A 26210-nucleotide genomic window follows, 5' to 3' on the forward strand; every position below is an offset into this window, starting at 1 on the left:
GTATTAGAGATAATATCTAAAATAATATTTAAAAAATCTATAGTTCAATAATAGTAATCTACACTTTACTGTAGTGGCAACAGTTGAACATCTGATACGAACTTCTATATGTTGAGTGTACATCCAATATAATTATGTATAAAAGTGCTATTTTTCTACTTTTTATTATTATCAACACATCGAATAAGTATGTAATCGCCGAAAATGACGAAGATATATCGGCAGATCTGTATGTTATCGAAGGAAAAGTATTTCCATGGGAAAATGGAGCTCCAAGTGGATGGCAATTAATGACTCATGTTATGGCTAATGGTGGAGAACATTATGGTTTCTTAAGGTAAATTTATGTTAGGTATTTTTGACTGAAAATTAAAAATTGTTCAACTGTATATTTTTATCAGACAGAAAATATCTAAAGTAATGCTTATTTCAACTTTACATAAGTTAGTATCCGTATTAATATATCTGTACTTTGTATGTTTTAAACTTTTAGGGAGGATGGAACGTTTATTATTTCAAATGTACCATCAGGATCATATGTAATTGAAGTTGTAAATCCAAACTGTGTTTATGAACCTGTTAGAGTAGAAATTAATTCAAAGGGAAAATTCAGAGCAAGGAAAGTTAATTTGATTCAGACGTCTCAAGTAATACAAGTTCCATATCCATTAAAAATGAGACCACTCACTCCATTCCGTTATTTCCAAGTTAGAGAACAGTGGAGAGCAACTGACTTTTTATTTAATCCCATGGTATGAATACTATTACACATATAAATTTACATTTATATAGAAAAGGAATTCAATTTATCATTTTTTATATCTTTATAGGTTTTAATGATGATATTACCGTTATTGCTAATTATGATTATACCAAAAATCATGAATGACCCTGAAACTAGGAAGGTTGGTAAATAACTTCAATAATATAATTTTATAAGTTTTATCGTACAATATTAAATTTACAATTTGTATATTACTTCTGTATTTTTCAGGAGATGGAGCAATTAAATAATTTCACCAATTACAATATGCCAGAAATGTCTGAAGTAATAACATCATTCTTATCTGGTGGGGAGAAACAAAAAGCAAAAGCAGTAAAAGCTGCAAAAAAGAGACAATGATTAAAATGCTTATAGAATGTATATTTGCACTTTTGCTCTAGTCTTTCAATAGTTAATCAGATTTCTAGAAAAAATATTAAACTCTTCTCACTTTTTTAATTTTCATGTAGCATTGTCACATTTGAAAACAGGTAACAGAGAATTCTAAAATGTTATTTTAATGCAACAAAATAAATATATTGATATTATATTACATAATTTGGTACAAGTTATAATAAAGAAAGAAAAGGCTAAAGTACATAAACTTTTATAAATAAAAAACTTTTATGTTTTTATAATAAATATTTATCTATAATTTTGCATATTATTCACCAGTTGTATTGAATTGTAATTGTAACCAGCTGTATTTGTAATTATTTTATTATCTTTCCTTTCGTGTATTATTATTTAAAAACATATAGAAGAAATAATTCAAATATTGTATATTATGAATGTAAAGCAATTCGACAAAATATATTTGTAGGTTAAAAATAAATATCCTGAAATTACTTTTAAACTGATATATAATAATTATTGGAAGAAATTATAATATTCTACACCATTTTACAAATGTATTAAAAAATGTTTATTTTCAAATATTATGCATCACAGATTATCCTTTATCTACTACTTATAATATATCACAGATCACTTTTTTATAGCTTATTAATCATTTATATTAAAATCAAATAAATTAAATGTTTAAATTTTTTATTTGTAACATACGTTCTCTGGCTGCTTTGAACTGTTCAAAAATATTGTCTATATTAGTCATAAGTTTATCTGTACTCAATCTCTGAAAATAATTTAAGTGATCATCTTGTTTAATTGAGCCATGAGTTTGATGGATGATATTCATATTTAACTTAATGTAACCACTTGGCGTAACATTTAAGTATGACTTATTTAACATTTTATCTTCATGTCCTTTTGGGATACTACAGTGAGTTATGTCTTCCAATTCATAAGTACCACCTGTAAAAAATCTTCTAAGGGTGTTAATAATACTTCCTGTTGGTCGCCAAGTTGGGATATTGAATTTATATGAACCAGGTAATACAGGCAAAGGAACAGCAGCATAACCTTCTGTACGATATCTGAAGTTTTTAATTGCTAAATTTAATTTTTTTATTATGCAAAGTATAAAAATTTTTATATTTAATTTACCTAAACCAGTTGTCAAGTGATGTAACTGATAGTAATAATCGAGGCCAAGATGGTAAAATACTGTTTGCATCAAGGATAGCTGCAGATTGAAAATCTAATGATATTTCAGAGGCATAACTAAAATATGCAGAGTTATTCTTTAAATTACATCTTTGAGTTCTTCCATACAACCTATCAACTTGACTTGTGCCCCAATGTTCTGGCAAATCAACATAGTAAGAAATACAAAGTCCATTAAAAAAGAAATCATGAGCTGATAAAATGTCCAATTTTATAAAAAATTTATATACATTTGGTGATGCTAACTGAAAGCTGTGAAACATTTCTGCTTCTTTGTACATCAGATGTTCTTTAATTTCCTAAAATATAAAAATCAAAACGTTATCTGGTTACCTTGCATATATTATTAAAAAATTAATAAGTATGATATTTTAAAACATTTTTATAATGTCTGTAATTATTTCTTAAATAATTTTATCATAAAAAATATATGTTTTTTACATATAACAGGATAATATCTTAGATAATATACTACGATAATACATTATCGTGATAATCCGAAACTGTGTGAAAGTTGCTTTTCCGTTTAAATAATATATACTGCTCGACCGTGTGCATAAAACATATATATATATGTATGTATTCATATATGTATACGGAGGAGAATCGATAGTGTAAACGTATTCAAGGAGCCATTCACTGCCATAAGATTCAGTTGAGTTTGAGACTACGCCGGTGAATGTACTTCATCGTTTCCACGTATTTCATATATTCTAAGTAACTAATAAGTTTTGATTGTATTGTAGTAAAATGATCGAAAATACAGAATTAAATATGAAGATAATCACATTTCCCGAGTATGTTTTAACCAAATGTAAAATAAAACAACTAAAATTAGTTTAGTGTGTCATATGTTTAGTTATACAAAATTATAACTGTTGTGTTAATGATTAATTTTCGCTGAATTCAAGAATTATGTTCTATCCTCAAAGAATGATGAGACAAATCTCTGAAATCTCCTATGTTGGGTATGTATATATTTTATAATATAATATTGTCATGTAATTAAAATTAGAAAAATTACTAATAAAATTTTTAACTCGAAAACAATAGAAAAGACAGTATGTAAATATGCAAACAGAATTAAATAGAAATATTTTAAAACGTTCAAACCAATTTACAATGAAAAAATTTGAATTAATGTAATCAAATCTTCAACTGATTTAGTCCTAAATATTTTACTTGTAACACTAGATTAAAAATGTAATAATAACTTTCACCTTCAACTGATTAAAGGTATACAAAAAACTAAAGGAGACAGCATTTAAATATGCAAACATGTTTAAACCGGTTTACCATGGAAAAATCTGATCATGCATTTTATATACATATACATACTCACTTTTCGCGATTCATTTTGTTGTTGCTGTAATTCCAATGACGATTGTTTCTCGGAAACATGCTCGAGCCAATAATTAAATTGAATGCCGCTGGAATTCGTGATAGTGTAATAATGGTCGTCCGTGAAGTCGGGATTTACCGTCAGAATTTTATGCAATTCATTATACGTGATCGTGAACAGCACTATTTCCGTATTCTCGTCGGAGCGTGTTAAGATTTTATCTCGTTCAGATAAATCAACCATGACATACATCGTGGAACGCTCCATGTAAAGATAATGATTCGTTCGAATCCTTGTTTCATCAGGTGCATTATCAATGACCGCTTTATTGTACCTTTCAGGGAAAGGTTTACGATTTTGCAAGGTTGGCAATGCAGTTTGGTTTTTAATTGCCAATTTTGTCTTATAAGGTTTTGTTAACAATTCGTCACCCAGGTAATAAGAATCATTTTGTGTGTAGGTATAAAGATAAGATCCCTCGATATTCTTCTCTTTGATTTGTCTGTAATATGCTTTCTGACATTCAGTCAGACAATTCGTTTCTTCACTGTAAAAACTTAGTTCGAATGGACTAAATACTTTTTCCTGCCAGTTAAAAATACGATCCTCCTCTTTAAGAAAATTCGAGTCCCTGGTATCCCCTTCGTTTTCGAGCAGTTCTGCAAGCAAAGGCCTTTGCTGCACGATTTTGACTCTGAAACAATAAACACACGGAAGATAAATACAATTTAGAAGGTAGAAACAATCTCTGCCAGATGGCCGGGATCTAATTCTATCGACATGTCTGGTACCAGTTTCAGCGGCAGAATAGTCGCGTTGTTTTCAATTTGAACGATCAAAATTAATCTTGCAATAGCATGCCAGACTCTTTCACGGTCTTAGCAAAATTTTTTATGGAAATAGATAGTGATTTATTTTACATAGTCCTCCTCCTCCTCCTTTATAAAATAATCTTTTTACTGACATATAATATAGATGACACAATGTGAGCTGTATTTCAATGCACAAGAGACCTTGTGTGCTATTTAATAGTCTAAGAAAAATAGTATGTATACCATTTCAGGGTTAATTATACATTTTAAATAATACATTGGAACTGACAAAGAAAGAGATAATAATAGAAAGGAATAATAAATAGACAATAATAGTGAAAAATAATAATCTTACGAACGTTGACATTTGTAAAACTTTTGTATCATAACGAAAGATGAAGATTCAAAATGTTACCTTATTTTAAAGTTGCTTATAGGTTCTTTAACTTTGTAATTGACGGCAATTTTTTGCTTCCGTATTTTATATGCCATTTTTTGTTTTTACTCCCAAGTATATTGATCACTTGATAAGAAATCGATTTGAAATAAAAGAACATTTGTGTATGAGAAAAGAAAGCTAACTGACGAGAACAAGGTACCGACAATCGCATACGAAATATTGTATGTCGATTCCTCTGTTGCTTGGTAACGGGCCTGACAACATGAATATATACACACACAGTTGAGTACTTGCGTTTTATGTTGTCTGTACCCTCTTACGTATGATTGTGACGAATTTCTTTTGACATAGAAATAAAATGTAGTTGTAAAAACATTACATCCTGTTGAGTCAGCTTTTTATAAGGCGAAACATGTAATAAACGCGGCAATATTTAATACATATCTTTCGCGAGTGATTAAATATCAAGAAAGTTATCTGTATATACCTACATGTATATACATGTATAAGATATTGTTTTATCCATAGAATATTAGTTTTCAATGGCATGTATTAAGATTTTGAATTGCAGATAATTTTTTGTAAAAAATGGAATAAAAGTGTATTTATATTATATTATTCTAATAATGTAATAATAAATCATTCTTTTTTAATGATATAGCTAACATTAATAACATATCATTATAATAATTTTAAGAGAGTAATACTGAACGGATAATCTGAAATTTTTTAATATTTCATAAGCATTTTGATCTATGTAATTCTATTTATATAAATCTCTCACAATTCTTTTATAAATACTCTAATGTCATATTCTATTTTAATCACTTGCTGGTAACAAAGTACCAAATGTCGCTGCAGACTTCATTAATTTTTTGATGAAAGGAAAGCTAAACAATATACATACATATGCGAGCTATCTAGTGTACTTACATACACACGAATTTTATGATTCACTAAGAAAACTGTATGAATCATCAATGAAGATATGTATTCTTGTTAGTATACCGGTGCACGTGAATTACAACTTTTTATGATTATATCTTACAATAATATTAGATTTTAATTACTATCTCCACTTTTAATTTTATTATCAATAAGGAATTTTTTTGTAATTTCAATCATCATTAACATTTATTTTAATCAGTTATCCAAATTATTATAAGGGAAAAAATGAAGTTGAAAATTGTTATATTAGGAATTAGATTCTTAATTTTATTATTAATAAGAATTTTATTTTATCTAACTATACAAACAGGTAGAACTGTTCTGTTATGTCAATAAAGAAATAATTACAACATTCTGCCATACAGTACAACATCTTACGGTACTTTCTATTCGTGCGATGCTTCGGCCGCTTTAAGTTCACCTGTTGCGAGTTGCGACGCTGGCGACTTTCAGCCGTATAGTCTTTTCAAAACGTGTCCTGTTATACCTGATGAGATACGAGTCTTCGTACTGTGTACATATAATACTAACCGATCATAGTAATGGGAAATTTGGTTCGAAGATAAACTAAGCTATTTGACTGACGATTAAAATTCTTGTCGACTGCAGAGGTATTAAGATTAATGGTATTTCTCAAAAAAATCAAAGATGCTTGAATAAATCAATGTCTATGTACAATATACATCACGCGGATACATAGAATACATGTAGAACCGTACATGTATCTCTTTCGTCTACTACACAATATATAAATCTTCTCTGTCTATATTCCGGATAATGCATCGATCTGATAAGATAAAATAATTGTGTATCATACGTATAAATAATGTGTAAAGTAAATTTCTCCGTAATAGTTAGAGAATGTAGTAGATCGTGTGCCGTAGAAGTAGACATAACTTGTGTCATTCGTAGGTTTGATATACAATTTAACAAATGTACAAATTTGACAAATTAACCGGATACAGGTATGAAAAGAATTTAAATGTACATATATATTCTCTCCTTTATTAAGTATAAAATGTAAAATATATTTTTTATAGTAATTTCAATAAATTATACTACTTCACTTTTTTGAAAGGACTAATTTGTTTTTTTAGGATAAGAATAATGAAATTAAGTCATATAATATTTATTGTATCATATATTTATTTATATTAGGTTTTATTTTGTGTTGCAGAGGTTTCAAATTAATAAGAATGTCAAGTAATCAGGAAGGAGAGTCTGGTATAACAATACCACTGCAGTATAATAATTCTGTAAGAGTTTATCTTTTCTATGTAAAATTTTCATTATAAGTGTCCCATAACCTGTATAAACATTATATAATATAAATTTGATAAAAGGTATAGCTTTTCATATATTGCAATAATTTCAATGTTTTCAGCATTGGAAATCTATATTTGAAAAATATGATCTTGATGGAGATGGGAAAATCTCGTATCAAGAATTACGAGCTATGATACGCAGTTCTAGTTACTCTAATGATATTCCAACCAGGGTTGTCCATATAATAATGCATAAAGCAGATCTAGATGATTCTGGATATCTAGATTATCCAGAATTTATAGCTATGGTATTTTTATCTCTATTACTATTACTTTTATTATAATTTTACTTTATCTGCAATTGTGTTCTTACGATAGAATAATGCTTATTTATGTACTTTATTCTATATATTATTACTTTTATCTTATTGAAAAAATAAAGATATTGATAAAAGACTATTTTTTAATAGATCAATAATCATCTGTTGATTACCAGGTCAATTGAATTTATGCTATTATAGAATCTATTTTATCTCTCTTAGATTACTTTACAATAATATCTTTTATTATTAAATGTGAAAATAATAAACAAATTCTATATTCTTCTCTAGATTCACAGAAAAGATATGCAAGGTGTTTTTGGTCATCTCGTGCAACGATATGTACAATCTATGGTCCCACAAAGACCATCTCCTTTTGAAGGTCTAGCAAGGTCTAGTGACATACCTGATGGGCAGTATGAAGAAGAATATAGTTGTAAACCTCCAGCACTAGCAATGATAATTATATCTATATTAGAAATTACTTTATTTTTATACGACGTGATTGTATATAAATCACCTTCAGTCGAAGGACCAGCAGCTACATTATTTATTTATAATCCACATAAAAGATACCAAGCATGGAGGTATTTAACATATATGTTTGTACATGTGGGGTATGTATTTTTCTTATTCTACAGATAACTGTTTATATGATTAAATAATTAAAATATATGTACCTTTCTTTATACAGAGTATTTCATTTAGTAGTAAACCTACTTGTGCAAATAATGCTGGGTATTCCACTGGAGATGGTACACAAATGGTGGAGAGTATTAACTATATATATAGCAGGTGTCGTAGCAGGATCTCTTGGTACCTCTGTATCGGATCCTACAGTATATTTAGCAGGAGCATCAGGTGGTGTATATGCATTAATTACAGCTCATGTGGCAACTATAGTAATGAACTGGTCGCAAATGGAATTTGCTATTTTACAATTGTTAGTATTCCTTATTGTAACAGTTGTTGACATTAGTCAAGCAATATATAACCGTTACGTATTAGAAACTAATGACCAAGTTGGATATGTTGCTCACTTTGCTGGTGCCATTGCGGGTTTGCTCGTAGGTATAAATGTACTTCGTAATCTCGAAGTAAAAACTTGGGAAAAAGTTGTGTGGTGGGCCAGTATTATTACTTACACTGTACTTATGACAGCCGCCATTTTATGGAATATTTTATATACGTCTTATTATGATTAGTTACTCTTAATGCTGTTGCGTTTTCTAACGCAGTCGAAGTTTGTAATCTTGCCACTATGTAAGTAGAGACAGGTGAAACTTTTTCTACAATACCAGTTAGATAAATAAGGTGCAAATTTCAGTGCACTTGTATATATCTAAACTGAACATTAATATATTGCGTACTGTGATATAGAAGGTCTCTATATTTTGCACAGGAGAAATAGCTATTACATATCGTAATGACAAATAATTTTATACTCGATAATATTCCGCGTTAATAGTGAAAAAACGTAATATATAACTTTTTTGCTATTTCATTGTCTCTAAAAGTATAATAAAATCAATTATTTTTATAATAATAAATTAAGTACGTTAAATGATAATCGTTCAAAGATAAAATATTAAATGCTATAAAATATAATGATAAGATATAAATGTTATAAATGCTATGTCCTAAAGCGATAATTGCAATATCATTATTTTATAGTGCGTTGTTTTCAATATTTGAGTACATATTAGAGTAATATTTGATTAGTATTTAATTTTGAAGAAATAAATTTTATTATTATAATATATGTAAAATATTAAAGTATTACTGGTATATATATATATATATATATATTTATATACATATATACTATTATGGAACGTTTCTCTTCTATGGTAATTTTTATGTAATAAGTTTCTGTGCTTCATTATATCATGTATTTATAATTCACTATGTCATGTACCTGACTTGCAATCTACTAAACTAATGTTACAGAACAAATTTGTCCACATATATGTGTAAGATGTATAAAGACCTTCAGAAACTTATTCTTTTGCAAAATCTATGTTTTGGCTGCTAAAATAGTAAAATTATTTGTTTCAACATAGATAAAAACTTGACAAAAATAGAACGGCAATAGAAAATAAAAAATTACTAGTGCCTTGTAAGTATAAAATGAAATCTAAGTCTGAGGTGTATATAAAAAATAGCACTGTTTTAACATTATCATTTATTTAAAAACGCACTATTTTAATTTTATCAGGAAAATAAACATATTGAGATTTAATTTTAACTACTCTGTTCATAATAAAATATTACACAACTTTCATAAAGTCACACTTAAAATATTACAAAATTTTTAATTCAACAGTAATTATCTTAAATTTTGGCAATATATCAAAATCATAAAAGTTATTTTAGAAGATACCCGTGAATCATGAGGTACAATCATTTGAAACGGTATATTTGAATTTAAAGTAATTTTAATAATTATTCGGGTTTGTCATGCACAAGTATATCTATTATGTTCTGTTACTAATTAAGCTAGTTATTAATATCAGTATATGCAAGGAAAATGCAAGTATATTAATTTTTTTATTCTCACCAAATAAAATCTTTATTTATTTTTCTCATTCTTCTTTTGTTTTTATCACATAAATAATAATCATACCTTTAAGATTCAAATATCTGAAATACGCACAAGAAGGGAACACAGCTTACAATCCAATGAAAGTCAAAGATAATATAAGTTCTTCATTTTTGTACTTTCATATTAAGATAACTGATTTAAAATTAGACTGTGCTCGAGAGTAACGAAATACATATAATGAAAATGCAAAACATGAAACTAAACTATTAGTTTAAGAGCTTCATTGTAAAAGACGTAATTAATACGATAATTGAAGTGAAGTTGTTGTTTCAAAAATGTATGTTACATGATAGTTGTAATGATCTTAATAGACAGGGTAATCCGACAGAAAATCGAGAGAAACTGAACAAAAATTATTTTAAAACGAACTTGAGCGAATAAAGAAAATTTTGATTGACTGAATAAAGAAAAATTTATCAAAGAACCTCAACTTTATTCGTTAATCGTATTTAGATGATCCTTCGCATGTAAGTGCTTCTTATGTATTATCTTGTGTATGTAAGTTTTATAATAAATATGAAATTTTAAATTAAAAAATGCGTGTTTGTGCTATTATATAAAATCAATAATTATTTGCGTATAGTATCGCTCATAATTAGTCAAATAATTTTAAAGATAAACAGAAATTTGAGGACTGTATTTTTTAATGGGAAATATATTTTTTTTATTTTTACTTTTTAGCATTACAAAATTATATAGTAACTTATTGATAACCTTCGATATTGTATGAACTGTAAATATTATATAGCAGAACTATTTATCTGGAGAAGGGAATCATTATTAAAAAAAAAAAAGAATACCAACTAATTTTAGCAATAATAATGAAATGGGACAGTAAAAAAGATCGTCAAGTAAAGTCTATTCTTAGTATTTATAAAAATTATATTAATGTTGCAATTTGATAGATATGTGTTGAATTGTTTTAATTAAATTTTTAATTAATTTATGTTTTATTACTTTGTCATTCGTTATTGTAAATCAAAATTGTTAAATCGTCGAGTAATAGTTAGATTCATTATAAAATTAGAATATAAATTTCTTATTACAAAATTAATTATGAGCGACACTAAATATTTAACCTAAAATAATTAAACTCGATGCGGCGACAAAGAAACATTTTGTTCATATTACTTGCATATTTTGCACGCATTCTGTATAAAATAGAATAGAGTAAATTCTAAATCAACCATCGCTTTAGATACTATTTCGACATTAAAATACAGATAATCGTTAAGTTTCCTCATTCGTTCGATAAACAGTTTCTATCTTAATAATAAGTACCATTATTTTGGACAGGTACGATCATTTCCTATATATGCATATATTTCTTCAGTCAAGTATTATATTTATCAATAAAAAAAAAAAGAACGACATATCGTTAGATTCTACTTATGTACATAAATGATTAACTGTATAATTAAATTATCATATATATTTTTATCTATTTCAAAAGGAAAATACTTATTAGATATCGAAATCAGTTTGAAGCTTCCTTTGAAATTTACTAATCGTTAACACGTTTCCTGTCACATGAGTCACCAATGACTGACCCACCAAAAATAAATATGTACCCTTTTTCATCCTCCTTACCTAATAAGGAAATAAAACGAAGGAACAATGAATCGCAGGGTAAAAATAAATTTGACATAACCCAGGCTATTCTTTCTAATTAAATATTTCGATATATGTAATTTGTGAATTTAAACCTTAAATTTCAGTTTTATATTAATCTATCAGGAACTTTAAATTTCATACGGCGCTATCCGCGTCTTAAAAAAAGAGACTCATGTACGCTCTGTATATCCATAATTGACCACAATAAAAACGATAATAAAGTGTTCACAGAGACAAGAGTCAAAAGGGGTGCTCGTTATTATAACGGAGGTGATTTTTATTTCAACAAAAATAACAATTTACATTGAACTGTCTTGATAATAATATTATCGTGTATGCTACACCTGTAGTTTACTGTAGGCGTGGTATGCTCTCGCTCGCTATTAATTGTAGTTAATTTATTTGAATTAATCGCATTAATAGCGGGTTCGTAGGTAATATCGCTTCTTAGCCTTTCTTCTTTTGTTTATTTTAATGTTATTATTTCACTTCTCCTTTCTCTTTTTTTTCTTTTTTTTTTTACTTTTTCTTCCTCTTCCTTTTTGTTTAAATCTCGTTTCATTTACTCTTTTGTCTCCTTATTAGCTTCTCGCATTCCGCGCAACTGCATCATAAGCATTATCATCGTCATCATCATCATTATTATTATTATGATACAATATTTTTTGTTTAGGATGGAGCTGAGTACCTCGGCGTGTTCTTTACTTCATTCCATCTACTTTCTCTCTTTTACCTATGTACAGATTTCCTTATGCGAAAGGAATCATCAATCGATAGATGTCCCTTCAGGTTGCAAACGATTATAGGTACATACACACGATGCCTTATCGATATCTTACGTCGTTTTTAGTCTATAGAATAGTCTAGATGTGATTTACCTGCCATGTCAACGATAATATTAGTTTTCATCTTTTTTGTTCTCTTTCATCGTGTCTGTGTGTTTTCTCGTGTATGTATATTTATTTTCACTTGACTTTGTCTTACGATGTTGCGAAATACCTAAAAAAGAGGATTGCCATTGTCGTACTCCACTTTCTAACTCCAACTCTAATATAGGACATTCGATTCCGCTATTAACATTCGAGAGTATCGCTCGAGAGTTCGATCTGAGCAAGTGTTAATCTTGAAAATATTTTTACACGCAATTGCACAATGTCGAGTCGTGTTTGTACGTATGTACAAAGATCGACGCATAGATTAAAGAGAGTTCACAACAATTTTTCCGGTACACATATATATTTGGCTCTCAGGAGCCAAATTGATCAACACTTCCCATCAAATTTTAGAATTGCATTCTCTGAGCCAAAAAAAATGACTTACATTCGTCAGTTTATTTTTTATTCGTACACTGCAAGAATATAACATAAATAATCGTAAAATAAACAAGGTATATACATTTCTCTACCACTTTTTCTTATCTCTTGATGTATGAAGTTGACCAACGTAGTTTCTGAGAGACACATATAATTTTGTGTGTATTAATTTGGCGATTATACATACTCAATATGTATATTTCATAAGTTTCGTATTACGGCCGAATGGCTATGTATGGAGCTATTGATGATGAAGTTCGATAAGGCGGCGAGCGAGAAAAGTAAAAGCGTTCGATCACCTACGACCTACGACAATCTACGTTAATGCAGCAGAAAGAAAGCAGAGAAACGCCAAGGGCACTCTTCGAAAAGTACAATCGGATCACGGTTTAGAAATTGCTGTCGTTCACACTAGGTATACTTTTCCGTTTATGTATTTGTTTCGTCCTAATATTCCATTCTCTATATGTATCTTGTTTTTTATTTGTTTAATTTATTGGAAGCATTTAAACACGGTATTCTTCAGGACTCCGATTTTGTATAATTTAAAATTTACTCTTATCTTTTTGTTCTTTTCTGCTGTTTATTTCTTTGATGTTACGATGAATGTAAAGCTCCGTAATAATATGATTTATGTTGATTGTGAATCGCCTTACCATTGGCTAAAATAAATGCTCTGTATATCTTATGCGAAGCTGCAGAATTTCCATGGTGTTTTTCTTCGCGTGAATTTATATAGTGTACACATGTTTATACAGGGTATTCTAATTTCTTCTGGTCATGCTTTCTTAGGTGTACATAAGAAAAGGATGTTACGTAGATATAGGTCGTTCGAAGCTTTATAGAAAAATTTCAAGAAGCTGATTTGAATGTACTATGTTATAAGACAAGGATAAGTTCACAATCAATGTAATCATTAAGCGTTACTATCACAATTTAAAATTATCTAGAAAGTCCATCTCAGTGAATTAATTAAATCTTTGTATTCGTTCACATATATTAATAATTGTTTAATATAAGTATTTTCTTCTAAGGTTATTCACGCATTAAAGTATCGAGATCCGAAGTCAGTCGATACTGGTGATCTAACTTTTACGTATTGTTTTTTTATATTTTTCATTTTTATTATTACATTTTACATAAAGCTTCCAACGACCTATATTTGTATAACATTCTTTTCTTATTTATATCTATAGAACATTCCGATAAAATTTGGCTGGAAAAGACTCGGACACCCTGTATATTGTCATTTTAATTTTTCTCACGAATACCTTCTTGCGCCCAGGGCAGGTTATCCAAATAATACTGAGAAGATGACCTCTGATTGACATCTTTTAACGCATTTCATTTTGAATATCGTTTTTACGTTATATGCGTTGAACAGAACAGTATTTTAAATTACTATCAAACGCTGAGAGAAATTTCTGATTTATATCCCGTTCTGTTTGACATTCACGATTCTACGATCGAACAGAACAATATTAATCCTGCAGTGGCACATCCAGTTAACAGCAAAAGATCCAAGTTAGTATAGGATATAAAAGATGCCAGTTTCCGAAGTGAAAGGTCTATACGATATGACAAAAGTATAAATAATAATTTCTACGAAAAAGATATACATTGGCTTGATGTATAATGATGTTACGTTCGGATTTGCAAGAAATAATCGAATATCTTACATGACTCTTTGAAAGTCAATGAAAGTCAATAACTTGAAAGTTAATTATATTGGAAAAAAGGAAATGACGTGAGTTTTGCCCAAATAAGAAGGGTAAAAATCTGTTACACTGATTTATAGATCGCAGAATATCAATTTATGCAAATCATTGGAATTACATTCGCGAAGATTGCCGCTTTCGATAATCCCAAAAAACAAAATGCTATTGCAGGATTAATCAATATGACGGGATATTATAATTGTAATTGTAATTGTAGAGATAAAGATAATAATGATGGTGACCATAATTTGATACTGTGTTACCAACTAAACGTAATATAATTCATTCGAATGACGCGATATTACTATAATCACAACAGCATGAGAAAGGACAGTGTATCGGCATGGATGCATCGATGATCACGTGTTTCCTTAACATCCGAGATCTTTAAAGACTCCTTTTTACGTTGTCGTTTAAAAATATGTAAAAATCGCGGCATAGAACGCAGAAGTTCTCTTTTTTTCGAAGTCGCAAGTTGAAAAGACACTAAGAATCCTTAACATGAGACCACTGGCGAAGCGAAGGTTAATAAGTTCGTTTATTTACAGACACGGTTTTATCAAACGATCTTGTTTTGCATACACACACGCTCTCTCTCTCTCTCTCTCTCTCTCTCTCTCTCGTTCTTTCACTCTTCCTCTTTTTTTTTTATAGACGAACGACGGTAACATGTAACTCGCGAGAGGTAAACGACGAATTCGCAATCCTGAAGTGTCCCGATACCACCGTTGCTGTTCGTTTATAAACTATGGAGTATTTCCTGTGCTAAAGTTTAACACGTTGACTGCCACGCGTGTTTTCAAAGAAATCTCCGCCAGGCCACACGTGCAGCAGTACCAAGCGTTCTCTGCTAGATGCTCCCATCGATATTTTAGTAATGCGAGTCGCTCATGTGGTAGTCTCAAGAATAATCTTTCGTTTCGTTTGTTCGCAACATTAATGAAACCACTAGCTGTTGTTGAATATAACGAAGGAAAGTGTGGTATAGATTATTCCGACCAAATGGTTTTTTATGCTATCATAATCAGGAAAGGAATCAAACGGTACAGAAAACTTGGCATTCAACTCCTTCTGGGAATTTCTGTTCTAAACGCTTTGACGGTTTACAAAATTCCAACAAGGAAAAATATAAATATTAGAATATTTAGACAATTATTAGTTGCAAAATTATTAGGGTTGTCTGAAAATACAAAAAAATCCTTGTCTTCGACTGAGTCGGCATAATATCGCCGTCCGGAAAAATGATTCCGGAAGAAGCATTAGACGCGCATGCAAACTATGTTATGCGAATAAAAGACGTCGAATGGACCGAACAAAGGCACGAAAGAATTTGAAGAAAACAACAACTTATTGTCCAAATTGTGCCGACCAACCTCGGTTACGTACAGAATGCTTTAAAGTTTTACATTCTAAATGATTTTTTAATAAACCATTTTCGTATTACTTTTATAACAATTCAACAGTTTTATTATTATGGAATATCTTTTCAAATACCTACGACGATCCTTCGCAAGTAGTGAAATAAGCGACACCCGAATATGGGTTACGCGGTTACTAGAAACGCATCCGTATTCGGGTGTCGTGGCAGTCAACGTGTTAATACGAACGCCTATAGGAAAAGCTAAATTTTTCCTTTCGTTCTTTTTTTCGTTTTCAAGAAAAGTAAAATTGTTAGATGAAAAAAACGCCGAAGAAAAGTTAACACACAGAAGTCTTGGAATTTCAAAATCATTACTTTATCAACTCGTGATCGTGTCAAGGAGGCTTTGTAAGATCTTTGTTTTTCGTTTATAACATTGGTCTCGAGACATCTGTTCCATTTTTTGGACATTGTCCGCTTCACTGAAACGATCATGTTTCGCAACATACATACATACATACATGCATATATACATACATACGTACATGTATATATATATATATATATAGATGCAAACGAATTCTATTTCACCGACGTTATAGTTCGAACATTCTCTATTGAACAAATATTTCACGCGTGTGCAGTATGTACATATAATATTGGATACTCTTCCGATATGATCCTCGCGGAAACGAAACGACGTAAACATATAAAGCGAACCGAAGATGATGTTACCGCGACCCACAATGCAGAGACAACGAAATCTATGTTTACATTTTGGTAAAAATAGTTCGCGCAAATGTATAGAGGCACTCGCATTGTCCGACCGAATGCTTTTTTTTCTCGAGAGCTTTCATGAGCTTGATTATAAAAAGTGTGTAAAGAAATAAAGTACGAAGGAATATACATATATATTAAATGTATGTATATAATAAGCATATACATACATACATACATACATACATACGTATGTGTATTATGTATGCATGTATACATATATGTATATATACTCGTTTGGTAGAAGTGATTTCCGGTGCAGCAAATATTTGCAATAAAAAGCAATATTTTTCTTATGACAAGGGGACTAAGATTCTCGTTTCGAGTGTCGCGTGACTAAATGAAGGAGCAGACCGCACGGTTCAACTTACGTTTGCATACAAATATAAAATTAGGCTATATAAAAATTCTTTATGTGTTACACGTGTCTTCACCGATGTATGTATGCATGTATATGTATTTATCCGAGTAAGTGAAAATGTAACTTGTGTTTTGCAACGTGTATAACTGCGTAATGTATTTTTCTTGTTTGTTTGATAGTCAGAGCGTACAGGTTCTATAATTTCAATCAAATAAAATAAAATTCACATCCATTCGCTTGCATGTGACGGATGATCATTCTTCCCATTGATCATTTATAATCGCCTGTATACGTTTTCTTTCTTTCTTTCTTCTTCTTCTTTTTATTATTAATAAGAGAAGTAGTTCGGGAAGTTCTTTCCCTAGTCAGTTCATGGCGTCTAATCCCTAAATGCTAGCTACATCACTTACGCTAAATCTAGATTCTTACAATATAGCATACGATTAAACTAGCCATCATATACCTACTTGTTCAACTTAGAAATTAATATTGTGTACTATGTACAACACTTAGAATTACACTTTTTTTTGTTGTTTTGTTTAAAACCCACTTCACCAAGGAGAGAACATTTAAATATGATCTCGATAAGATAGTACACCGTCAACCTGTGCGAGGATGCATTTTATATGTCCTTACACGTCCGCCATATTGACTTTTCGTCAAAATTTGAGGCTACGATCTCTTCGCACTGGTATTAACAGATGAGGCTATTTTTTTATACTCCCAGACACATCACAGATTCATTCCAAATAAAAACACGTATGCCTTTCTAACGTTGTATCGTCGTTTAACGATTATATATCATTCATTATGTACAAAAAAGCGTCTCCATTGTGAACTTGGGCTAGCCTGGACGTTCTACAGGTCGATTCTATTCGCTTAATCTTTGTTGATGGTTTTGTTCTGGAAAGGATCGAATACTTGCGTACGATGCACACTTTCTTTCTATAATTAGACGCAAAATTACGCGTAGAAAGACGACTGAACACTACTCAAAAGTTTTTATGAGCATTAAAAACAATTTTCGCTTTTAGCCAAAATTTCGCTACACGCTGTTCTTATACTTTTTTCAAATTCAATAAAAAAATTAAATATCACGACGATATGTGTATTACAGAAGATTTAATAATTTTACATCTGTATAGATTCCTCTGTGCCGTTTTGAAATTAAAAAATCCTCGTTTTGTATAAGTAACTAGTATAAGTTAGAAGCGAATGATATCTTAAAAAAATCATAGCGTTTTTATAAAAAACAAAAAGAAGTGGCGGTGAAAACAGAAATAATTATATTTAATCTAGCTGATAATTATACACAACGTTTACGTACAGATTAGCGCGGAGAATAAGTAATGCGTAAAAAAATATCAATTATTAATTAAAATTACGCTATTATCGTTTCTCGTGCGTTGGGACGAGTATTAAAAAAATAATAACGTTTCCGTAAAACAACCGCATTTACATGTACACAGAGAGTACGGAAACGATCCTCGACTAAAAGAATACACTGACGGAATATGAAATTTATAAAATAAACTCTATTCATATATATAAAAACATCGTACTATAATCTCTATTTGCGGAATATGATAGAGTTCATGATAAAAAAAAAAAGGAAAAGAAAAAAAGAGAATGGAAATGAAAAAACGGAACGAAACGGAACGAAATAAGAGAAAAGGTTCTTTGACTTGTTTATCATTTGAGAAGAACTATTGGACACGACCAGTTAGAACGCAGTGGCTAACGCCCGAGAAAAGATATTGGTAATTATGAAATATTCAACATTCATTGTCGTAGTCTGAATATGATTTTCATCCAGGATAAACAAACCACATAAATACCCTAAGAAGAATATTCTCAGAGCGTCGATCAGTACAGATTGCTGTACACGTTCCTAAATTATTAGACTATCAATCCTCGTCAGAAAGTGGTTCGTACTGCGCAGAAAGCAATGGTGCCGGCTCGGCTTGCATTTGCTCAGACTTTGTCACAGAGGCTGATCCGGAAGTCGGGGGTGGTGGCGCTGGCGGCGGGCCAGTGTGAACGCCTAAAGCGCTGAATGGATAAAAGGTGGTAGTGGGTGCCGGTGCTGGTGGTTGAGGAGTTTGATTCGGAGTCTCGTCGACCATCATTTCTCCGCTCGAGGGGCTTTCCACGTTCCCTCCGATTTTGTCGTCCTTTTCTCCGCTCGTTACGTTTCCTCCGTTTCTGTCAGCTACGCTACCTCCTTTGTCGTCCTCTGATGTACGCATCACTTCAACGATCTTGTTCTTAACGTAATCCAAAGGTGAAAGGTGCGGCTTATTGGAAGGAGTTGCAGAAGTTGATGTGGCAGTGGTTGTTTCATACAGGCGGCGACCGTAATGATTAGTACCTGGTTCTGGTGGCGAAACAGGCTCGACCGAGTGGAATTGTTTTCCTACTGATGATGCTGGTTGCTGATGCTGGTGTTGATGTTGGTGTTGATGTTGGTGCTGCTGCTGCTGCTGCTGTTGCTGTTGCTGCTGCTGCTGCTGCTGCTGCTGTTGCGATTGTTGCTGCGTGACTCGAATTATTTGACGCTCGTCTCCGGCTTTAACGGAATCGGGTTCGCTAGTTTTTCGCCTCTTCCATTGATCTTCCGAGATTTGATACCTATTTGATCAGGAAACATTTTATTACAAGAATCTTTATAATAGTTTTTTTTTATTTTTATTTATATAATTTTATTTACGTAAACGGTATATAATATCTATTTGGAGGAATTAGAGTAACGCGAGTTATGAAAAATATAGTAAACTACATTCAAAACTTACCCGCTATACGATCTATATGAGGAATGTGGTGGACCATAATCTTTAGAAACAATATGGTCAACGTGTTCTCCAAGAGTGATCGGCTTATTTCCACTTCCATTGCCACCTGCGCCCCCAGCTCCGTTGTTGCCACCATTTCCTTCGCCGGCAGGGCTATGAGCCATCCCATTTGGTTCTACTGGGGCTTCCCGATGAAATCCCTGAAAAGTTTTCTATTATATAAAACACATTTACCTACAGGAACACTTGATAAATTAAATTACATCACGCAAGAATTAAGACAACAAATTTTAAGTTACCTGGAAAAGACGATCACCAGGTCGCTGCGGTTGAGAATTTCCACCAGTGTTCTCGACACTCTGATTAATTTGGTGTGTTATAATAGCATCTATCAGACTGGCAGCAGTTAACGTAGATGCTGACTCGTTTTGCTGCTGATTGGAGGACTGGTTTTGTCTAGAGGATGATTGTTGTTGTTGTTGTTGTTGTTGGGATTGTTGTGGTTGCTGAAGTCTCGAGGATTGAGTAAACCCAGTACTTATTAGTCTGTTGTCCCTATCAAGCTGTTGCTGCTGTTGATCTCTGTACAGCTGAGCCATGTGTCTTCTTTCAGCTTCCATCCTCTGTTGTTGTTGAATATGCTGTTGTAGCTGCTGCTGTTGCTGTTGCTGTTGCTGCTGTAAATGTGCCAAATCTCTCTCCCTCTGCTGTTGCACAGCCAAACGATGCTCTTGATGTTCTTTTTCACGTTGAGCAGCAGCTGCTGCCATTTGCTGATGAATCTCTTTCTCTCTTTGTTGATGGACGGTAAGACGATGTTCAGTATGCTGCATATCTTTCTCTCGTTGCTGTATCGATAGCCTGTGTTCAGCATGTTGCACATCTTTCTCCCTCTGCTGAGCCAATCTGTGCTCCTGTTGAATTTCTTTCTCTCTTTGTAGTCTATATTCTTCCTTCTCGCGCAGGTGAACCAGATCTCGTTCTCTTTCTCTGTCACGCTGATGATGATGAGCTACAGTCATTCTATGATCTTGATGCATGGCTAGACGATGCTTATCCCCATAACGATCAGCCAACAATCTATCTGCCATGGTCTTACCAAGACCTTCGTGACTGCTGGTACCAGATGCAGGATGTCCATGAGGATGGGGAACCGGAAGACTTGGTTGTTGTACAGCGACATCCACCAAACTGGAGAACGCCTCCAGTCCCGGTGGCGGCGGAAAATGGATCTGTTTTTGTGGGTTATGCCTCTGTATCACGCCCTGTCGAGGCTGCGTGTGGGTCTGTGGCGGAGGTGTGCTGGTATAGTACAACGTAGATGGTGCCTCGTTTTTACTACTACCTTCAGACGTACCAACGCTTCGACTACGTGCATGCATCTGTTGGCTGGTTATGTAATCGTTCATGATTATCTGTCTCGAAGATAACTGTTGTTCCATGGTGTAACTAGGAGGCGGTCGTCCCGAATAAGAATTATACTGATTGCTATGGGTCACTACCACTGCTGCCGTTCCGGGTTGGGCCTGACCTTGGCCAGGGATATTGCCGGTCGTTACAGGTGAGTGTCTAATGGTGCGGTGATAATCGTACATTGGCGCGCGCTTATCCACCGCGAAAGGATGAACAGGTGTCCCTTGAGTTATGGATCCCGTTTCTTTAGGTCCTTGATTGTTAGGAGCGTTCACTGCATTGGCGCCACTAGGCACGCTGGGCGTTCCAGAGGCGTTACCAGGGTTTCCTGGAGGAGTCATCTGTCTAAGAAGACCCTCGTAACGTGCAGTGGACACTGGAGTACCATGCGTAATAGAACCACTTTTGTGGCTCGTTGTCCCTATCGCGCCTAACTTGGGTGATAACTTAGGATGCGGCGGTGGGACCGAGACTTTATTCATCTTAGGTGTAAGAGGTGCTTGAGGTCGTGGCGATGACGCATACACCAGAGGACTTTTCGCGCCGCGTCCTTGTTCTGGGTGAGCGTGAGGATGATAATAAGCTCCTGGTGGAGGTTCTGGCCGGTAGAGTGTAACGGTTGGTGGTTTGTGAAGCGTTTGCAGGGAATGATTGTATTCTTGTTGCTGCCTTGGTTTCTTGATACTCAGATCTAGGGTGCCCTCGGTACTTTCCCGTAGCGCCTGTTGTACTTGCATCACGACTAATCCTTCCTTTGGAAGTATATCGGATGTCGATGACTGACTGCTCGATGGCGCCGGTGGACAGGGAGTAATAGTTGCTTGCATTTGACCTAATAAGGAATAAAGGAATTTTCGTCTATGATTATTTTCTGTAGTAATGAAAATAATTATATAATTACAAAATTTAATAATTAAAGTTGTATAAATCAAAAGAATATAGGATAATAGGATTACAGATTACAAACGTAGATGTAAGATTTCAACTCCTTTTTTTAGATAGTTGTATAAAAATTTAATATAAAGATGTATAACAACTAGAAAATTCAAACAAATAAGCAAATGAAGACAACTGGTAAAATACCCGTTCATAACGAAAAAGAAAAAGAAGAATACTTACCAATTTGTTGAGGACTAGGAGCAGATCGGTGTCCATGATGAGGACCAGATACCACCGACAAAGTAGCCAAATTCGAGTCCCTTGGCATACTAGCATTTGCCATAGTGACCGACGGTTTATACTCTCTTACAAAGGTGATATCGTTCCTATGATCCGTTTTTAATATACTCGATATCGTTGGTGTTCCAGAGTTGACTGGTATCGACGAACCACCGGTACCAGCTGGACTGTTAGGATTACGTTTCAGTTGCATCTCGATAACGCCAAGCATAAGATCCTTCACGGTGAGAGGATTGGAGTTGCTGGTAGTGGATGGTGGTGAATGTGAAGGTGGTGGCACCTGTTGATGCGACTGCTGGTGCTGTTGTTGCAGCGTCGTGGAATTATTGGCAGTTGTTAACGTAACGACTACGCCGTTATTTTCTAGATCGGTACCTCCCTGACCTTCGTCCGCTGTCTCCTGAAACAATCAGCGAACCTCTATCAGACGGCCCTATCAAGTGACAAACTTCTTTCTATATTTAATAATGAAAATAAGGAAAACAGAACTAAAATAGCATTGAGATCATTTTAACTCATTTAATTCTGTAGGATAATGCAATTTATTTTTCAGGTATATAGTTTGATGGTATAATTTTATTGAAGATTACGTAAGATTAATCGTTTCAGTAATTCTATAAAACTATGAAATGTTCAATGTACAGAATAATAAATTGAAAGAAAGTTGTAATCTACTAGAAATAAATTATAAAAATTATTATTATACTAATTTTGATTAAAATAAGTCAATAAAAATACAAAAATCTTGTAAAATATAAAGTAATACCTAAAAATATATGAGAAGAAAAATGAAAAGTAAATGTATTTAAGAAAAATAAGATAATAAAAAGAAAATTAATTAATAAAACTTTTGCTCGCTGCGAATATCAATAATCAGCTTGAACTAAATATCAATCAGTTAAAATGTTCTCTCTCATAAATGCTACATAATGCATACAAGCGACATAATTTACTCTAGTATTTCCTCATTAACCATCAAGCGAATTAAAACTTGGTCTTACCGTGGCAGAACTATCATAATCTTCTCTAGTGCCAGCCGAAGCAGCGTTGCTACTTCCACTGGTGGAAGACTGTTGCGATGGGCCTATGCTCACCGGAGGTACCAATGATACCACAGCGATATCCGCCACTAACTTGTCACCAAGCTTCTGGTCTGTCGATCGCGAATAGGATATTGGCAGATTCGAGGATGCCGTGGCACCCGGTGTACTCGGTGTTCCACTGGACAAATTGTTCGCTGGACTACCTGCACTGGCTGTATCGCTCGAATCATGGACCTAAATAAAAAATAATGAGATTAAGAATCGATTATAAGAAAGAGTAATGATAATTATATGCGCGTATGCTTAAATCACCGTATGTATATGTAAAATGAAAATTTAAAAATAATGAATTTATTTCTTCTTGCTACAAAGATTTGTATTATAATAGATATAATTTTATATAATTTAATTTATGGAAACAGAAAATTGCACATTGTTTAACAAAATTACAAAATTTTTCTTTAGCTCGTGCGATGCAACTTTAAAGTACAGTTTCATTCAATATTATTAAATATAGTTTATCTTCGTCAAAATTTACTTTTCTGTATAAAATCGTTATAAATATTCTTTCAAGGAAACTAATTAACAGCTTACCGCCAACTCGTCACAGCTACTCGTACTGCTACCGCTTTCTTCTTCGTCCGTTAAACAAGGCCTCCTCTCTTCGCCCAATGACTGATAATATTCTGCTACAACCTGATCTAAACTCAGCTTCTTTCGATAGGCAAAATAATAATTTTTGCATTGATGGTTCGTCTTTCCAGATATTTGCTCGGCAACCTTCACCCAGTTGGTACCGTGCTCTCGAAGGGCTCTCCTTAGTTGTTCCAGTTCCTCATCCGTCCATTGTCGAGCAAGGGAATCGGCTGAGCCCTCGGGCACTTCAGTACCACCGGTTAGATGCGGTGCTAATCGACGAGATATTCGATTGAAACAGGCCGAGCAACATTTCGTCGCGCTACTTGGTATTTCTGGAAAACGAAATATCACAAAATAATAAATATCATTGATAAATATTTTTGAAATATAAATCTATTCTACCCTTAATCTATAATATAAATATTTGTTACTGTAAACTTTCCTTTGAAATTAATATTTTTTTATTGGAAAATTTGAATTTGGATATCTATTTCGTAAAACTTCCTCGTAAACTGTCTCTATCGAATCATTTTTTTATCTAACTATTGAAAGGAAATATATATGATACTTACGAAACTCCTGAATAATTGGATCACGAATTTCAGCAGGTAAATCGAGCCATTTGGCAGGTAAAGCTCGCAACCTCTTCACCCTCGTTTTCGAGCTAGCGTTGTTCAGATTTGGGCAACCGGGCAGTGGACACGCAGTGTACCGTCCTCTGACGGCTTTGCACCTACAGGTATTACATACGCGTGCACCAGGTGCTACTTGATCCTCTCGTAATCCATACTGTGACGCTTGACTGCGTGGCAATGCTCTACTTTGTGTATTTCCTTCGACGATGTTTTGACAAACTGTGCAGGCGTGCGGACCGATCTGTCTGCCACCTTCTGAAACAAAGAAAAGTATACGTATTTTTGTAATAATACGATCAAGATGATGTGAACATTTTCAACAACTACTGTAATATTGGTATTAATTCTTATGTTAGGAAAGGGCAAGTTACGTCAGACCTTTCTCAAAGCTACATTTGAAGATTAAACGAAGACTTTGAGAAGGTTGAAATTAGAGTAACTTTTTCATGTTAATGCGTTTATTAACCCTTTGAGTGCTAAATACTCGCGGCCTATGCCGTCCGTACGGACGGCGCGCGTCTAGCGCTGACGATCGCTGTGGACGGAATACTTTTTCGTTAGACCGAACTCTGTTCATTGACTATTCAAAGCGTAAATCGTAATAAGTTATAGTAATTCTTTTGCACGAGATTAAATGATTCAAGAGCGTTATTTTTTAGTTATTTTTAATTATTTATTATAAACATCGAAATTTACAGTTAACTAGAATTTGGGTAATAAACTAGAAAACAATAAACTAGAAAACTAAATTTAGTAAATATAACACAAATTAATAATTCAGTTGTGTGTGAAAAATTCGGTGCTTGAGAAAACTAAAAAAACCAGATGTAGAGTTTTCTTACAAGTGGTGACCACTTCGACAATAACGAGGCACTATTGGCATTTGTTTACTGCCGTAAGGAATACATTTATATTTATTTCACACAAACGTAATAGTATTACTTCTGCGTAGGTGTTCGGAAAAATCGAAAAACCCATACATGCGTCCTTAGTCCATGCCGGGCACTTACAGAAAACGCATATATATGTTCTCAGTCCACGCCGATAGCTTTCGCCAGACACCTATATACGGCCACAGCACTCAAAGGGTTAATATATTCTAGCTTTCCAGTATACTGCTTAAAACACATATTTTTTCACACTATTTCAGTTAGTACCGTTGAACCATAAATAAGATATAAGTTTGGATTAAGTTACTACATGTTAGAGTATCGTGTGTTCTATGTGATAGGCTATGAAAATATAGGATGCAGATTAAAATTAAATACACTAAAACGTAGTGACTCAACAACAACGACAAAGTTACATGTTTTAACAGCATCAAGAAATCTAATCCTAGATCTAA

At 32.8% G+C, this 26210-nt stretch overlaps 4 protein-coding genes across 21 annotated transcripts in view; 2 read left to right on the plus strand and 2 right to left on the minus strand.

The window, feature by feature from the left end:
• The first annotated feature begins 63 nt into the window (after window positions 1-63).
• Window positions 64-1619, plus strand: LOC126920177 (ER membrane protein complex subunit 7). Its single transcript, XM_050730185.1, has 4 exons — window positions 64-337; window positions 494-752; window positions 831-905; window positions 995-1619. The coding sequence occupies exons 1-4, from the start codon at window positions 135-137 to the stop codon at window positions 1121-1123; spliced, it is 666 nt and encodes a 221-aa protein (XP_050586142.1). The 5' UTR covers window positions 64-134; the 3' UTR covers window positions 1124-1619.
• Window positions 1620-1664: 45 nt separating this feature from the next.
• Window positions 1665-5248, minus strand: LOC126920159 (tectonic-like complex member MKS1). Its single transcript, XM_050730147.1, has 4 exons — window positions 4899-5248; window positions 3672-4365; window positions 2270-2628; window positions 1665-2199 (listed from the first exon to the last, which is right to left on the minus strand). The coding sequence occupies exons 1-4, from the start codon at window positions 4973-4975 to the stop codon at window positions 1797-1799; spliced, it is 1533 nt and encodes a 510-aa protein (XP_050586104.1). The 5' UTR covers window positions 4976-5248; the 3' UTR covers window positions 1665-1796.
• Window positions 2803-10558, plus strand: LOC126920164 (rhomboid-related protein 2). Of its 3 annotated transcripts, none has more exons than XM_050730159.1 (5): window positions 2803-3297; window positions 7009-7087; window positions 7216-7404; window positions 7708-8033; window positions 8111-10558. In XM_050730159.1, the coding sequence occupies exons 1-5, from the start codon at window positions 3245-3247 to the stop codon at window positions 8619-8621; spliced, it is 1158 nt and encodes a 385-aa protein (XP_050586116.1). In that variant the 5' UTR covers window positions 2803-3244; the 3' UTR covers window positions 8622-10558. The 3 variants fall into 3 exon arrangements, with proteins under 3 accessions (XP_050586116.1, XP_050586118.1, XP_050586117.1); XM_050730161.1 differs by lacking the exon at window positions 2803-3297 and adding an exon at window positions 6094-6442; XM_050730160.1 differs by lacking the exon at window positions 2803-3297 and adding an exon at window positions 6449-6796.
• Window positions 10559-18427: 7869 nt separating this feature from the next.
• LOC126920137 (nuclear receptor corepressor 2) overlaps window positions 18428-26210 on the minus strand; it is a 60642-nt gene continuing 52859 nt past the window's right edge. For 12 of the 16 annotated variants that reach the window (XM_050730104.1, XM_050730095.1, XM_050730100.1 and 9 more), the window contains 7 exons: window positions 24803-25120; window positions 24186-24562; window positions 23550-23825; window positions 22489-22948; window positions 20256-22201; window positions 19957-20168; window positions 18428-19795 (listed from right to left, as the gene is read on the minus strand). In XM_050730104.1, coding sequence (XP_050586061.1) covers window positions 19072-19795; window positions 19957-20168; window positions 20256-22201; window positions 22489-22948; window positions 23550-23825; window positions 24186-24562; window positions 24803-25120 — 4313 coding nt within the window. In that variant the 3' untranslated portion in view covers window positions 18428-19071. The remainder of the gene's footprint in view (window positions 19796-19956; window positions 20169-20255; window positions 22202-22488; window positions 22949-23549; window positions 23826-24185; window positions 24563-24802; window positions 25121-26210) is intronic. The other 4 variants (XM_050730111.1, XM_050730108.1, XM_050730107.1 and 1 more) reach the window with 3 other exon arrangements.

The sequence above is a fragment of the Bombus affinis genome, chromosome 9, assembly GCF_024516045.1.
Source record: "Bombus affinis isolate iyBomAffi1 chromosome 9, iyBomAffi1.2, whole genome shotgun sequence".
Lineage (NCBI taxonomy): Eukaryota > Metazoa > Arthropoda > Insecta > Hymenoptera > Apidae > Bombus > Bombus affinis.

Excerpts from the sequence above, each read along its gene's own strand:
- LOC126920177 (XM_050730185.1), top strand. The coding sequence starts at position 135 with ATGTATAAAAGTGCTATTTTTCTACTTTTTATTATTATCAACACATCG. Across the intron at positions 338-493 it reads GAACATTATGGTTTCTTAAG|GGAGGATGGAACGTTTATTA; the intron begins GTAAATTTATGT and ends TTAAACTTTTAG. Across the intron at positions 906-994 it reads ATGACCCTGAAACTAGGAAG|GAGATGGAGCAATTAAATAA; the intron begins GTTGGTAAATAA and ends TGTATTTTTCAG.
- LOC126920164 (XM_050730159.1), top strand. The coding sequence starts at position 3,245 with ATGTTCTATCCTCAAAGAATGATGAGACAAATCTCTGAAATCTCCTAT. Across the intron at positions 7,088-7,215 it reads CACTGCAGTATAATAATTCT|CATTGGAAATCTATATTTGA; the intron begins GTAAGAGTTTAT and ends CAATGTTTTCAG. Across the intron at positions 8,034-8,110 it reads TATATGTTTGTACATGTGGG|AGTATTTCATTTAGTAGTAA; the intron begins GTATGTATTTTT and ends TTCTTTATACAG.
- LOC126920159 (XM_050730147.1), bottom strand. The coding sequence starts at position 4,975 with ATGGCATATAAAATACGGAAGCAAAAAATTGCCGTCAATTACAAAGTT. Across the intron at positions 2,629-3,671 it reads AACAAAATGAATCGCGAAAA|GAAATTAAAGAACATCTGAT; the intron begins GTGAGTATGTAT and ends TTTATATTTTAG. Across the intron at positions 2,200-2,269 it reads TCACTTGACAACTGGTTTAG|ATATCGTACAGAAGGTTATG; the intron begins GTAAATTAAATA and ends TAAAAACTTCAG.